This window comes from Anser cygnoides, chromosome 17, assembly GCF_040182565.1.
Source record: "Anser cygnoides isolate HZ-2024a breed goose chromosome 17, Taihu_goose_T2T_genome, whole genome shotgun sequence".
In the NCBI taxonomy this organism is placed as follows: domain Eukaryota; kingdom Metazoa; phylum Chordata; class Aves; order Anseriformes; family Anatidae; genus Anser; species Anser cygnoides.
In genome coordinates this window covers 8719347-8732178 of record NC_089889.1, presented here as the reverse complement: position 1 = coordinate 8732178, position 12832 = coordinate 8719347, and the positions used below count along the sequence as shown (strand labels likewise).

At 39.5% G+C, this 12832-nt stretch overlaps 2 protein-coding genes across 23 annotated transcripts in view; one reads left to right on the top strand and one right to left on the bottom strand.

Moving 5' to 3' along the window:
- The window catches only part of TBX1 (T-box transcription factor 1), a 183297-nt gene extending 179908 nt beyond the window's left edge, over nt 1–3389 (top strand). For all 10 annotated transcript variants that reach the window (XM_066979133.1, XM_066979132.1, XM_066979130.1 and 7 more), the window contains 2 exons: nt 2579–2724; nt 2833–3389. In XM_066979133.1, coding sequence (XP_066835234.1) covers nt 2579–2724; nt 2833–2894 — 208 coding nt within the window. In that variant the 3' untranslated portion in view covers nt 2895–3389. The remainder of the gene's footprint in view (nt 1–2578; nt 2725–2832) is intronic.
- GNB1L (G protein subunit beta 1 like) overlaps nt 1–12832 on the bottom strand; it is a 43117-nt gene that overhangs the window by 7992 nt on the left and 22293 nt on the right. For 6 of the 13 annotated variants that reach the window (XM_048063902.2, XM_048063904.2, XM_013173527.3 and 3 more), the window contains 5 exons: nt 11964–12092; nt 10100–10227; nt 9731–9856; nt 7546–7708; nt 3717–3815 (listed from right to left, as the gene is read on the bottom strand). In XM_048063902.2, coding sequence (XP_047919859.1) covers nt 3717–3815; nt 7546–7708; nt 9731–9856; nt 10100–10215 — 504 coding nt within the window. In that variant the 5' untranslated portion in view covers nt 10216–10227; nt 11964–12092. The remainder of the gene's footprint in view (nt 1–3716; nt 3816–7545; nt 7709–9730; nt 9857–10099; nt 10228–11963; nt 12093–12832) is intronic. The other 7 variants (XM_048063906.2, XM_048063907.2, XM_048063905.2 and 4 more) reach the window with 2 other exon arrangements.

Genomic DNA, 12832 nt, shown 5'->3' with positions numbered 1-12832 from the left:
TTAAAGGATGTTTAGAAAGACTTATTTTTTACTAGCATCACATTATTGAATGAGGTTCTTCAAACCGACTGGCTGTCACTGGCATGACACAAATCTGGACTGGCCAAAGGCGTACTATCTCCATTACTGGTCCAGACCATTCTCCCACTGGTTATTATTTGTTCTGGGGGGAGTTAAACTAACAAGAGCTGGGTGGTCCAGGTAATACGACTGCTGAGTAAAAGCCTGATGTTCTTTCTCAGATTTATTCAGCCCAAAGAAGTGTTTGAATGAGGAATGTATCTCACTGTGTGGGGAACAAAATTGCTCCTTAAAATGAAGAAACAAAGGCAAAATCCACATCCTTCTAAGCAGGTCTGCCCACACCTTGAATCCTGCATGAGCTTCATTCGTTACTTGAAGGTCCCTTTTCCTTTGAAATGGCTGGGACCTCGCTTTGGCTAGAAAGGCCCTCAAAGGTCTTTCATAACGCACAGACGTGGGCACTATCTTTCTGTTAAAATTAATATAACATCAGAGCAATGAATATGTCTCAAATATATGTGACTTAAAATGTTAAATCATCAGCTATTTTACATGGAGTGTTTTTTTGTTGTTGTTTTGGTTTTTTTTGTGTATGTTGGGGAATTGTATTTTTTTAAATCTCAATTAAACAAACATTCCAGATTTTTTTCATACTTACTAAAGGTTAAAACCTTCAAAGCAAGCAAAGTATTTCATATGTACTTTAATTAAGTTTAAAAAAGCCCCAGATTGGGCAGAAAACCAAAAAAACAATTATTTGTACTGTGAGCTTTTTCTGTGAGCTTTCTGTGAGCCTTACTCCTCCAGGGCCCTGGGGCTCTACAGAAGGTAAAGCTTTCATTTTCCAATGAAACAAGATATGGATGGGCAGGGTTGGGTCCTCTGCCTCAATTAAAACGGGGTGGCCACTTTTTTGTAGATGCTCATAACCCAGCAGCCCTCATTAAGACAAGAGTGACAGGTGGGTGCTCAAGCATCATGGCAAATGCCAAGCAAAATCATTTTTTTTTCTGCTGTGGGCATCTTAGCTTAGATTTGAAAAGCGGTAATTTGAAGATGAGATGTAAGATTTGTATATCTTGAAAACAAAGTACTGTTTTCTGTGAAATCAAGGTCTTCCACACTTCTCCTTCCTGATTTATCCAAACTATATGAAATGTACAATAATTTAATGAATACATATACTTGAACTTAAACAATAACAGCTATTGAAAGATCAGGGAAGCTCTCAGACTGATGCCTGGGCTTACAAAGCAGTGGTTCACAACTGCCTATTTATTTCAGCTGCTAATAATGAACGCTTCAGGAGAAAAGTCTTCACCAGCCATGTTCTGGTTTCATTGGAAAATTTAAATTATAAATCATTGTTCTTCCTAAGCAGAACATTTTCTTGTTGCATTTGGATAACTGTCAAGGAAGGAGGAAAAGGTGATGTGCTGTCAGCTCAACAGGAATAATTGGTATAGTTTATATAAAGTAATAACTCTGCATTTCCAGTTTCTACATGCATTGTTCATGTTGAATTATTTTGTTTGCACCATTACGCAACATGATGCCTTCCCCAAGGAGTGCAAAAAATTTAAGGGAAGACTATCCTTACTCCTGTAAATCCTACCCCACCCAATTAGTAATAGCAGGAAGGTGTAAAGCTGAAGGGATGATGTATTTAAGAATATGAACCTTCACAAGGGAAAAAAAAATGAATGAACTAATACATTTAAGGACAGACCTAGTAAAATAAGAGGGGAAAAAAATTTACAGACAACAAAATAAACTGCTGCCAGCTTCTTAACTGCTTAGAGAAGGCTTAATCCACAAGTCTAACATAAGCTGCAGCTTCATTCCACTCTATAGTGAAGTTTCTAATTCAAGCTGCTGCTAGTAAGGTGTATTGTTTCCCTGGTACATAGATCTTTTCTACTGGAATGCAGAAAAATATGATGATACACATGGCTGTAGTCCCCAAACTCTTGTTGGACAACAACCCTGAGTATACTTACTTCAGACCATTATGCGGCTTTCTCCATGTCAGCCTCTGTTTCAACTTGTTAATTTACTGTGCCATAAGCAACATCAAATAGTCTCTTAGGCAACGTATTGCCCATAAACGAAGGGTTGGGGAGTTCTCATCTCCTGGATATGTCTATATTGCCCAATGCAGGAACGGAGAAAAGAAATCCTGAACTGCCTATATTCAGGAAGGGTTGCAGCTGGGTTAGCTGCTTTTATGGTTTCACTTCAGTGAAACCACAAAACAGAACACAGAGCATCACTTTGGTGTACCACATGTAATCATTTGCCCTTAAAAGTATCCTCCTCCCCCATGCTTTTAAACTGAGTTGCGCATATTTGTAAAAGAACAAATACAGCTGTGAGACTGTAAGGGATTATCTGTCCTTGCCTGTTGCGGTCTAGGAAGTTGCGGTGACTTCCCAAAGCCAGAATCTGCATGGAGTAATTTACCTCTCATAATTCCCAGCCCTCTGCTTTATCCCCACTGGCAACAAAATTAAAAACTAACTAACTAAGACTCTCCACCTGCTCTGCTTCCTAGAGGAATAGCAATGTTACTGCTCACAGAAAAGACGGAAGACAGAGGACTTCTTATACAGGCTACAAAATCTTCTACACTGAATATTTCCTCAGTTATCTTCATCTTATTAAAACATGCCCAGGAAACAGAAAGCCACATTTATTTCGGTGAGTACTGAACACTGATCGCCTTTTTAGAATAAACAGCTTTCTGTTTAATAAAAGCCTAATCAGTCTATTTAATTTGCTTTTTTCTTTTCTTTTTTTTCCTTCTAGCTAATTACACCATGGGACCTGAACTGTGGCCTCTCCTATTTTTGCCTGAAGTCAGCAACTGAATTCCTCTGGACTTCACTCAGTTCCAGGACCTTGAGTGAAGACACTAATGCCTCAAATTCACAACTGATTTGTACTTTCTTCAGCTGAGACGAATACAAATCTTTGGACAAACCTGCAGGAATCAGCTCGGATGATACTGCAGACCTGTAGTATGTGTTGGGAGTTAAAATAGGGAATCAGCTTTGCAACCAATTCTTTCAAGAGTTAAAGCCAATCACAAACTCCTTCCTCCCTCTACTGCCACCTTCTTGTATTACTTGCCTTTCACTACTGGCACCCCATAAACATTATTTGCTAAATGCTCTGCAAAAGCTTTTTGTTTTTTTTTTCATTAACTGTTTTCATTTACCTTTTTGTCCAAAGCCGATACAATCATAAATATTTTTTTCCTACTGTATGCCTGTAATAGAAATGTTCATAGAGTGCTTCCTTATCCTGAGGGCACTGCAGTGAATGTAACCTACCATTAAAATCACTGTTTTTAAGTAACCCAATCATTTCTCATCATTCTTAATACAGCGAGAAACCATATCAAACAACTGGCTTTAGTAAGTCACTCATTTTCTTCTTGATTGATGCAAAAACTGTATCTATCCTAAGGATATAAAGCTTTCCCTGAGTATTTGCGAATCTTCCATTAAGGCTTGGAAAGCTCTGAAAGTTACATTAAGGATGTTCACAAATCTTTCCCCCCTTTAATAGTATAATTACTTGATTGGTTTGATAATAAATCAAAATCCAAGTGAAGAAAGATTCATGTGCTTCATATAAAATGAATCACAGGGAAAACATTTCACAATTAGCAGGCACTCTTGCCTTACCTGCCATAACTTCAGACACATGGGCATGCCCAACTTGGCACCCGCCTCTGGCTTCAAGGTACAGACTGATGTCTTGGATGGCAGCTCCAAAACCTGAACCTGACATCAGGAAAACAAGAGAATTTGGTCAGGCTCCAGGTCAAAATTCTGCTGCTAAAAACACAAGTCTTTTAAGGTGATTAAGGCTAGTGTAAGCGCTTCCAGTAAAAACCGTCTGGAGGAAACTGGGGAATACATGCTAAGCTGGAGCGGTAGGGGAATCTACAGCTATCTAAATAAACGCATTGTTTAATGAAAGACCAGGCAGAACTGCTAGAACGCATCCTCATCTTCTGCTCTTCTGTTTTTGTCTGTATTTTACAGTCTTCTTCACATAGACTCGATGATGCTATGCACACAATAGATAATATTGCAGACCGCTTAATCTGAAAACACTTCCCTGCTTCCTCTCCCTTATCTCTTTTTATATCCACACAGAGCTTGTGTGGATACATAGCCACTATTTATCTAGCTATCTATGGTGGACTTCTTTATTTACTGGCTGAATGCATGCACAAAATAGCAAAATTTAAACCCCAGAATCATCTGCTAATGCAAACTGCAGCACTGATGGCATACAGGTATTTTTACTACAATATTGTCTGACCCTGCTTTGAAGGGTCAGACAATACTGTATTTAACACCTGCTCTCTGTCTACATAGCAGCCTCTACTTTTGCTTGCGCAGATGGTAATGAATTATGGCTCTGTCTTTTTTACTTTTTTTAAAACACGGGGCAAGAAGTCCTTCCTCTGCCAAGGAAGTAGCTCATTTCCACCTCAGGATGATAGCAGGCAAGATCAGGGGAGTCTGCCTTTGCAGTTTGGCACTGGAAGGTTTTGAGTCTCTTGACAGACACGAAAGTGTCTCTAGGCTGATTCTTGAGCCTGGAACTATGGAGAAAGGTAAGTTCTTAGTTATCAAAAACTTGCTTCCAGGAACATTTCTTTTTATATTGCTCTTTCTCAGATGCATACTTAATCACTCAGGTGATGTTTTATTTTAATTAAATAAACAATGGTCTGCATTATCTCATAAAAATAAAGGACTTCAAATATTTGATAAATCCAGCATCACCAGCCATCCTGGGCTATTTCTGAATGCGCAAAAGCCCAATAGTGCTGTTGAACAGCCCCAGTCATGCGAATTTCCTTAAGCATCTGAGATGAGGTATTACACAAATATGGCTCCTTTGGGAGCCATCAATCAAGACCACGGCAGTTGCAATGGCTTTCCAATCCTATACCTTTAGTTCAAAGCTTGCCAGAACATCTTCCTATTTCTAGAGGTTGTCAGCTAGCCTGCCAAAAGCCAGCTGCACTCTAGGACTGCAAGTCGACAATGTACTAAACACAATATACAGAACACTTTCTAAAGCCAGTTAGCAATGGAGAAGGAAATCATTCTCCAGATATGAGGGCTGGGGACTACAGCACAGAGTCATCCGATGTGTAGACCAAACCTATTAACAGACCAAAGTCTGATCACCTGGGAATTCTGGTTCTTTGGAGCTACGCTCTTAACAAAAGATTTTCTCTTGGCAACCTTCTTGCTATCAACATAACGACCAAGTTAGCTATTACAGGAAATGGGCTATAAATATGAAGATGACCCGCTCTCATCTCGTGTCTTTCATCACTGGCTCTCCAAAGGGCATTGCTTGCTAGATCACAAGAAAACCAAAACTGTAACTTTTATGTAATAAGGAAGGGTAAACACAGGGATAAATGCACTCCTGCAGGTTAAAAATAAAAAAGCCATTCCTTTGCTTTATCTTGATTCAAAAGGGAAGAACTGGTACAAGGGCTACAGTTGGGCTTCAAAGGACAAAGAAAAACACAAAGATGAGAAAAGTTTTTTGCAAAAGGCAGTCAGGCATGAGCTGCCTGTGCTAGATTGACAGTTCCAGAGATTGTCTGCATTAGAGGCAACTGAGCCTTAGAAATAAATACTATTTCATATATTTTGACAACTGTAACCTAAAACTTGAAGTTCTGTGTTTATATTGGTTTTGCTTAATAGGAGAAAGATTTTCCTTTGCCTGAGGTTAATAGTGTTCCTGGGTGGCTAAAACTGGCCACAAGGAAACACACCCTTTTTCTTTTTCACATTAATAAAGCTTTTAACATGTTTCTGGCAAATTGGCAAGAAAAGTGCGTGTAACTCATAATTGGTGATTTAAATGCAATCATGAACAAATAAATGCCTGTTCAGATCTCATTATTTATGGACTGAACCTGCTTTAAGACAAAATTACTCTTCTTTGGGCACCAGCCAAACATAAACACTTATTAAGTCTTAATTTTAATCATAAGCTGCAAATGTACTGTGTCTCACACAGTGCTGCCTATTTGGAAGCACTATATATTATGGGAGTATGTGAATTTATTGAAACCTGACACAGTTCTAATGTAAAGGTTCATACACAGAGTGGGATTCTTTTACCTCAGGAGACAGCAAATCATTATCAGTTTGCAGGACCCAAGCGAACAAATGAAAATAAAACAGAGATGAGCTGTAAGAGACGTTGGGGTAAAACATCTCCTCTTCGGATTAGATGACTATTTAATTCTTCATGAACAGAACATGTGTGTACTCTTTGCCTGAAACAAACGCTTCTCCACCTGATACAAGAGTGCACTTTTCAATTTTGCTGAAGTAAAGTATTATTGAACACTTCTGTAAAAGGGAGGGTAGTTCCTTGCTTGATCACAACAATATTTGGGCCTTGGAGTAGTTTTATCTACAGATACAGTGGTTGTTTTTATGGGCTTACTCGGTTCTGTAAAATGCTGAGCATTCTGGCTGTGATCCAACAAAGTACTTAAATATATGGTTAGTTTCTGAACAATAAAAAGTTCTTATTTTCTTGCAATACAGGCATCCTTCCCACATATTACTTAGTATATAGAAAGTGTAACGTTCAGTTTCAAGATATGCATCCTAGGGTTCAGAAAAGCTCGTGACTTTTTACATTCACAGACAGCTTGCAATAAGCTACAATATTTCTCTTATTTATTTATGCCACTTCTTTTTTTTTTTTTTTTGTATTTTTGGTATTTTGATGTCAAGCATCTGAATTATTTTATTTTTGCAGAATGTCCTCAAATAGTAATTCAAAGAAAACAAAAAATACAATTTCTACAAAACAGAAGTTGAAACTGCCAATAAAGCTGTCAGTCAATGATTGGTGTGATAATGGGTATTAGATGTGGACTTATCCAGTAGGAACTGAAATGAACCCTACAATTATTTCAAACCATGCAAACCTCTGGCCGCTAATAGTAATTCAACTATTTCCAGCCGAAGTACCAGTTAAAGAATTAGCCTGAGGTGAAAGACCACGTATCGCATTACAAATCACCTGCACCTCCCCTTTTCTCACCAGACACGACTCTCAGCTAGAGATGGAAGATGAGTACCGCCATCTGATGACAGACTTTCTGACCATTAGTTCCCCAGAAGGACTGTTCTCCCCTTTAACAGCATTCAGCAGCAGCACCAGAGGAGTTTTCAAAACTCCTGCACATGAAAGACCAGCAGCAGCTGCAAATACTTAAATGTCAGACAAAACTTGGGGTGGTATCCTTGTTATTGGAGCATGAGTTATATAATTCAGTCATCTTCCTGGCAGGTACTAGTGATTAGAACCCCTGAAGGTTCCTTGTGCTGCCCTCTCTTGAGCAGAGTATTTGAAAGCAATGAAGAACTTCCTGAACTTTCTTCAGAATTTTCCAATTTAAGAAAAAAAAGCAATCTCCCAAGCACCAGAAAAAGAAGTATTTCCTACCTCGTCCAGGGCTTTGGCTGCCATGGCCATTAGCCAGCGTCCCTGTGCCACCTTTAACAGAGAACATCTGCAGAATCCCACACTCTCCGTGAAGACAGAATCCATCACTGAAGTCCGTCCCTCTGCTAAGTCCCACAGACAGATCCTCTGGTCACGACCCTGGCTTTTACAATAAAACAAGTTGTTCTGTGAGCAGCAGGACTGAGAAAACCTGTCTTCCTGTAGGTTGGTATCTCAAATTTGGGTCTTCAACATGTAGTAAGGGCTGAGCTTAATACAGCTTCTGTATGTCTATTAATAGGGTCTTTCATGAAACGTGTGCTAACTCGGTATCACTGAGACTCTACGCTCCTACTGGCTGCAAAACGGGACAGTAGGTTTTAAAGTTACCAGCGGGAGGGAGGACCTGAGTCAGTCAGATACATGGCAGTCACAGTTAGCCATGTTTTCTTACAAAGAGACACTTGATCAAACACAGATGTGCTATATGTACAAATATTTATCATTTTTTTTTATGATTATTTGAATATTTTCATTATACTTACATGTTAACATTGATTAGAACTAATTTAAAGGGAATCAAAAGTATCCACAGAATAGCACATTTAATATTCTTTCACCCTAGCAATGAAATGGGATTATCAGGCATGTTGACAGCTGAAAGACAAATAGCAAGACAAGAAAGACCACAAAGGTAAATGAAAAGCAACAGTCATTCAGTGGTCAACTTCCACAGCCACAGGGAGGGCAGAGAAGACTGCTATAACTGTCTGTGTATGAATACACAACAGGTGAGGCACTGGCAAGCAGCGGGAATTACACAATAAAACACTGCAGCTGAAACATCCAAAAAAGAAAAAAATGGTGGCTGCAGCGGCACCACCAATGTACGAGTGCAGCCCAGTCAAGCACAGACTCGTGCACCCCTCTCCATGCCACAGAAAAGTCCATGGGTTGGTCCCAAGCAGTAAAGCCAAGGACGCCACTCAAAGGGCGCAGCATCAGTTGCTACATATTTGTGTGATTCCACTTCTCTGGAACAAATTACCGCTGCGGAGAAGCTCTTGTTTGCCCAGTTCACAGACTACAGTAAGTAGCACAGGATGCCTATCCTTGTGTCATCACCTGGGACAAAGAGTCATCAAAAATCCCTCATCTATTTCTTCTTTTAATTAGCAGCATCACGTGACAGAAGTATGTAACTAAAACAGGTAGATGCGAATCTGACCAATTAGGGCTTCTTCAACATCAGTACAGGAACTCCCATCTGCTGTTCAGCTGAGTGACAAACTGAAAACATTTGTGGTACTGGGCATACAAACAATGTGGTACTGCAAGAAATTGTGGTGATTTAGTTTTAGAACAGACTAACAAAAAATACAGGTAAGTGCTGTCCTAGAATTGTACTGCTATGTGAGCTGTTATAAATATACACCAAAAATAGAGGTAATGAAAAACTATAATTATACAAACAATGCTCATTCAATAGGATTTTATGGGGGAGAGTGTTGATAATTGTACTTAAGTAGATAAATATAAATGCTAATGAGTTCCACTGTATATTATAAGAGATGTCTTCTCTAGATAAACATGTCAGAACACCTCCTAGTCATACAGACGCTTTGGCATCCACTCTACTCTAGATCACCTGTCTAATCCAAAGTACACAAATCTTCCCAACCTTCCCTCACTAAATGAGAACGCAAGACATTTTGCAACACAGGCGTGCAACTCAGCATTCTTGCTCATTTTCCACCATTCCACCTCTGGTTCTTCTCTTCCTTCCCTACTTTTTCTCCCTCTCTCCTCTACTTATAAACTGTATCAAATTTGATATTCCCTGAGAACCAGTTGTGAAGCACTTAACTTCATATCCAAGTTCATTTCCTTTACCCAGAGACCTCACATGATCTCAGTACAAGGATGCTACAGACCCAATGAAACTACAATGAAAAAAGGATAGAATTAATTTCTTTATGATACAGGTGTAGCCACATGCGTAAATAAAGAAATCAATTGTATATTTTTTTTCCACCTTTGGTTCTTCATCTTTTCTGGATTTTTGTATTTTTGTACATTTTCTATACGCGTTGAACAGACTCCAGAAATAAGAAATTCCTTTTTTTATAACTCAGGTACATAACAGAAGCAAGAATAATTTCCATTGCTTTTTGCCTTTGCTAACCTGAGGAGCCTGTCTTTACCATCCATCGTTTCCACCCAGCAGACCGATTTTCTTCCATGGCCATCCAGTGCTTTGTCTACTCTGCGTGTTTTTAGGTTCCAGACGTTGATAAGCCCATTCTCAGACCTGCCAGTAACAACAGATTATTTTTAGCGTGACCATTGCACACAATCTGATAAGACTATCCGATATTTTCCTCCCCCCCCACCTTAATACTGAAGTTGTATATACAAATATAACACACCCATCATTCGCCAGTCATGCATTTTGTTGTTTTCTCCAGATATAATTTATCTAAATAATATACTTTATTTTCAAAAGACACGTCTGTATGATGCTCAGCTTAGCCAGAAATCCTGATTTACTTACCCAGAGAAAAGAATGGGGACATCAGGCTCTTGGCCTCCACAGGAAAAATGCAGAGCGTGGACTGCAGCACTGGTGCCTCGCAGCACAAACTGCGGATCCGGAGGTGGCGCAGCCATCCATGCAATGCACTGGGGGAGCAAGATGACACAGGTATCATAGAGGGTAAGACAGCCTAATGTGAAATTGTAACTCTAAATATATTCTGACGAGGACATTTGCTTTGCTTAGTTAGCTTCCTCTTCAAATTGCCATTATTGGATGCTATTTCTATTTCCCATGAAGTTCTGTGGAAGTATTTCCTCCTAACTCTGACTGATCAAGCATCTATCAAATCTGCTTTTTGACAGTAGGTAATGATTCCCTTTTAAACTAGCTAAGTGCTGAGCTGTCCCTGTGTATGCACATACTTGTAAATACAAAATTGTTCAGCTGCTCTCCCTGCTGCAAAAAGGAACAGGTACTAAGTGCAAGAAACTGGATATCCAGAATTTCAGTGGGCAAGCAATTTATCATTCCACTTAGCCTCTTGGCAAGTCTTACCCTTTCCACCCCATAAAATGCCATTTCTCAGCTTTGTACCCACAACCATTTGCAGAAGATCACTGCAGTGAAAAGAATTTCAGATGAGATCTGAGCTACAATCATTTTTACACAGGATTGCCATTCTTCTCAAGTGCTTGAACTTTTGGTTCCAAGCATGGTTACTTGAAGAAAAGAAATGCATTATTTCACCCTAACTTGACTACTGTGTTATACATTTTATTCCAAGGGGTTTGTATTCCCCAAAGAATCAATAGAGATGGATGCTTTCAGCTTTATGTCATTGGTTCAAATGTGGCCCAAGTCAGCAAAGAAAACGACAAGCATTTGGGGAAGCACGTTGCCCAGTCTAACATGGGAAATGTGAAGAACAATGTATTATGAACTAACAGAGATAATTTGTATGATCTGATTAGGCACACTCTTACTGATTTGGCACCTTTACAAAGGATTTCTGCACCAGAAAAAAAGACCATTCACGTTTGGATCTCTGCAGGCAGTTCCTGCACAGTCACCAGAGGACAAGGACAACTTCCCCGTGTTCTGACTAGCGACAAATGACCCTCCAGACTTGTGCAAGGGCAATGTAACCAGCAGCTGTTACAACTCTAATTTGCAATTAATTGGAAATTGCATTATAGCATGCATTACAAGAAGAGTTTTCACCTTTAAATTTTTTCTGCTTTCTCTGTGAATTTATTCTCTGTGCCTATTTGTGCTTCTACCTTTCTTACCTGGCTTCATGCAGAAAAGGGCAGCTTTGTCACAACTGATGCCAACTCTAATCACTCTTTCCCATTCATGCATATATTGGACCAGGTTAAACAAGAAGTTTTCCAAATCCAGTAGGGTAAGATCAGCAGGTGGTTTTATGCCTGCTGGCTCACAGCAAAGGAATTGGAGAGAACCATAACAGAGTGGTAGAGCTACAAGTTACATGGTAAAAGCTCAATTTTCAATTGTCAATTCACCTCAGCAGCTTTTGAATTGTGTTTAATGGATGCACTTGCTATTGCACCTCATTTGCACGTCTACCCTTAGTGTTTATAGATCACTAATTGCCACGGTATCTATAGGTCCTAATTAAACACAATTATGTTTTAGTACTAGTGATGTGGATAACCTCCATGTTTTAGTGCCCTGACTCATCTGCTTTATGATAGTGTCTGATGATCTAGATGCTCAGCTGGAGCAAATTTTCAGATGATTACATGCTGCACAGGTTTGCCCCCATGGTGAGATCCAGCTCCCACGTGCCTGTCAGTAACATGCTTCACCTGTGATATAAACCTGTTGGATTACGAGTTTTGTCACCAGAGGTCACCTTTTTGGATGCTCCAGCAGTATGCTGTCATCCTCAAAATGACACTTTGTAGAACCACATGTAGTAGCTAGGTGGCTTGTCAGAGAAGGAAGGTCCCTCTTCACAGTGGAACGATCCTGCGTTACTGTACTAGCAAGGAAGACAAAACAAAACTGAGTCAAACCAAAGGCTACCTGGGATAACAAGGCAGGTTTTTAATAGCATTTTCCTAATTACTGACACAAAAGTTTTTGCTGACAGATACCAAGTGTGTGCCTGGCTATGGGGAGGGTTTTACCTGGCATGAAACAGACACTACGAATGCATGTCTTTACAAGGATAGTATGTCAGAAAAATCTTCAGACTGGCTACAGGACAAGGAAAAAACAAAATCGCAACAACAACTATGAAAACATATTTTCAATCTATAAGCAAATCAAGTGACTTTTTACTCCTTGCAGCCTGGATCTTTGCTTGCTTTTTTACTGATCAGAAAGGCAAATCTTGAAAGTGAGCTTAATATTAAACCTATGTTTTTTTTTATGGGACATATGATACGACATGTTATTACTTCCTATCATGAATCAGCAAATGAATGGCAGCACAACAGTATTAAGTGTCTCATTTTTCTTCCTGCAACTATAAAAATGCATCTCTGCTGCCTTCCATGTCCATGGATGTAGAAGCTTGAAACAAGTCACTTAAGAGCAAAATTTTAATAAAAGTTCTTAGGTACCTAAATCAGCAAAAAGTCCCCCACGGACTCAAATGGATGGAAATTGTGTACACTGGTCCCTTAACCCCCCCCGAAAAAGCATCAATCTGTTCTTACTGACACATTAGCTGCCTCAGAAATAGGACATTTAGCCTACCTTCAACCACCAGGCAGC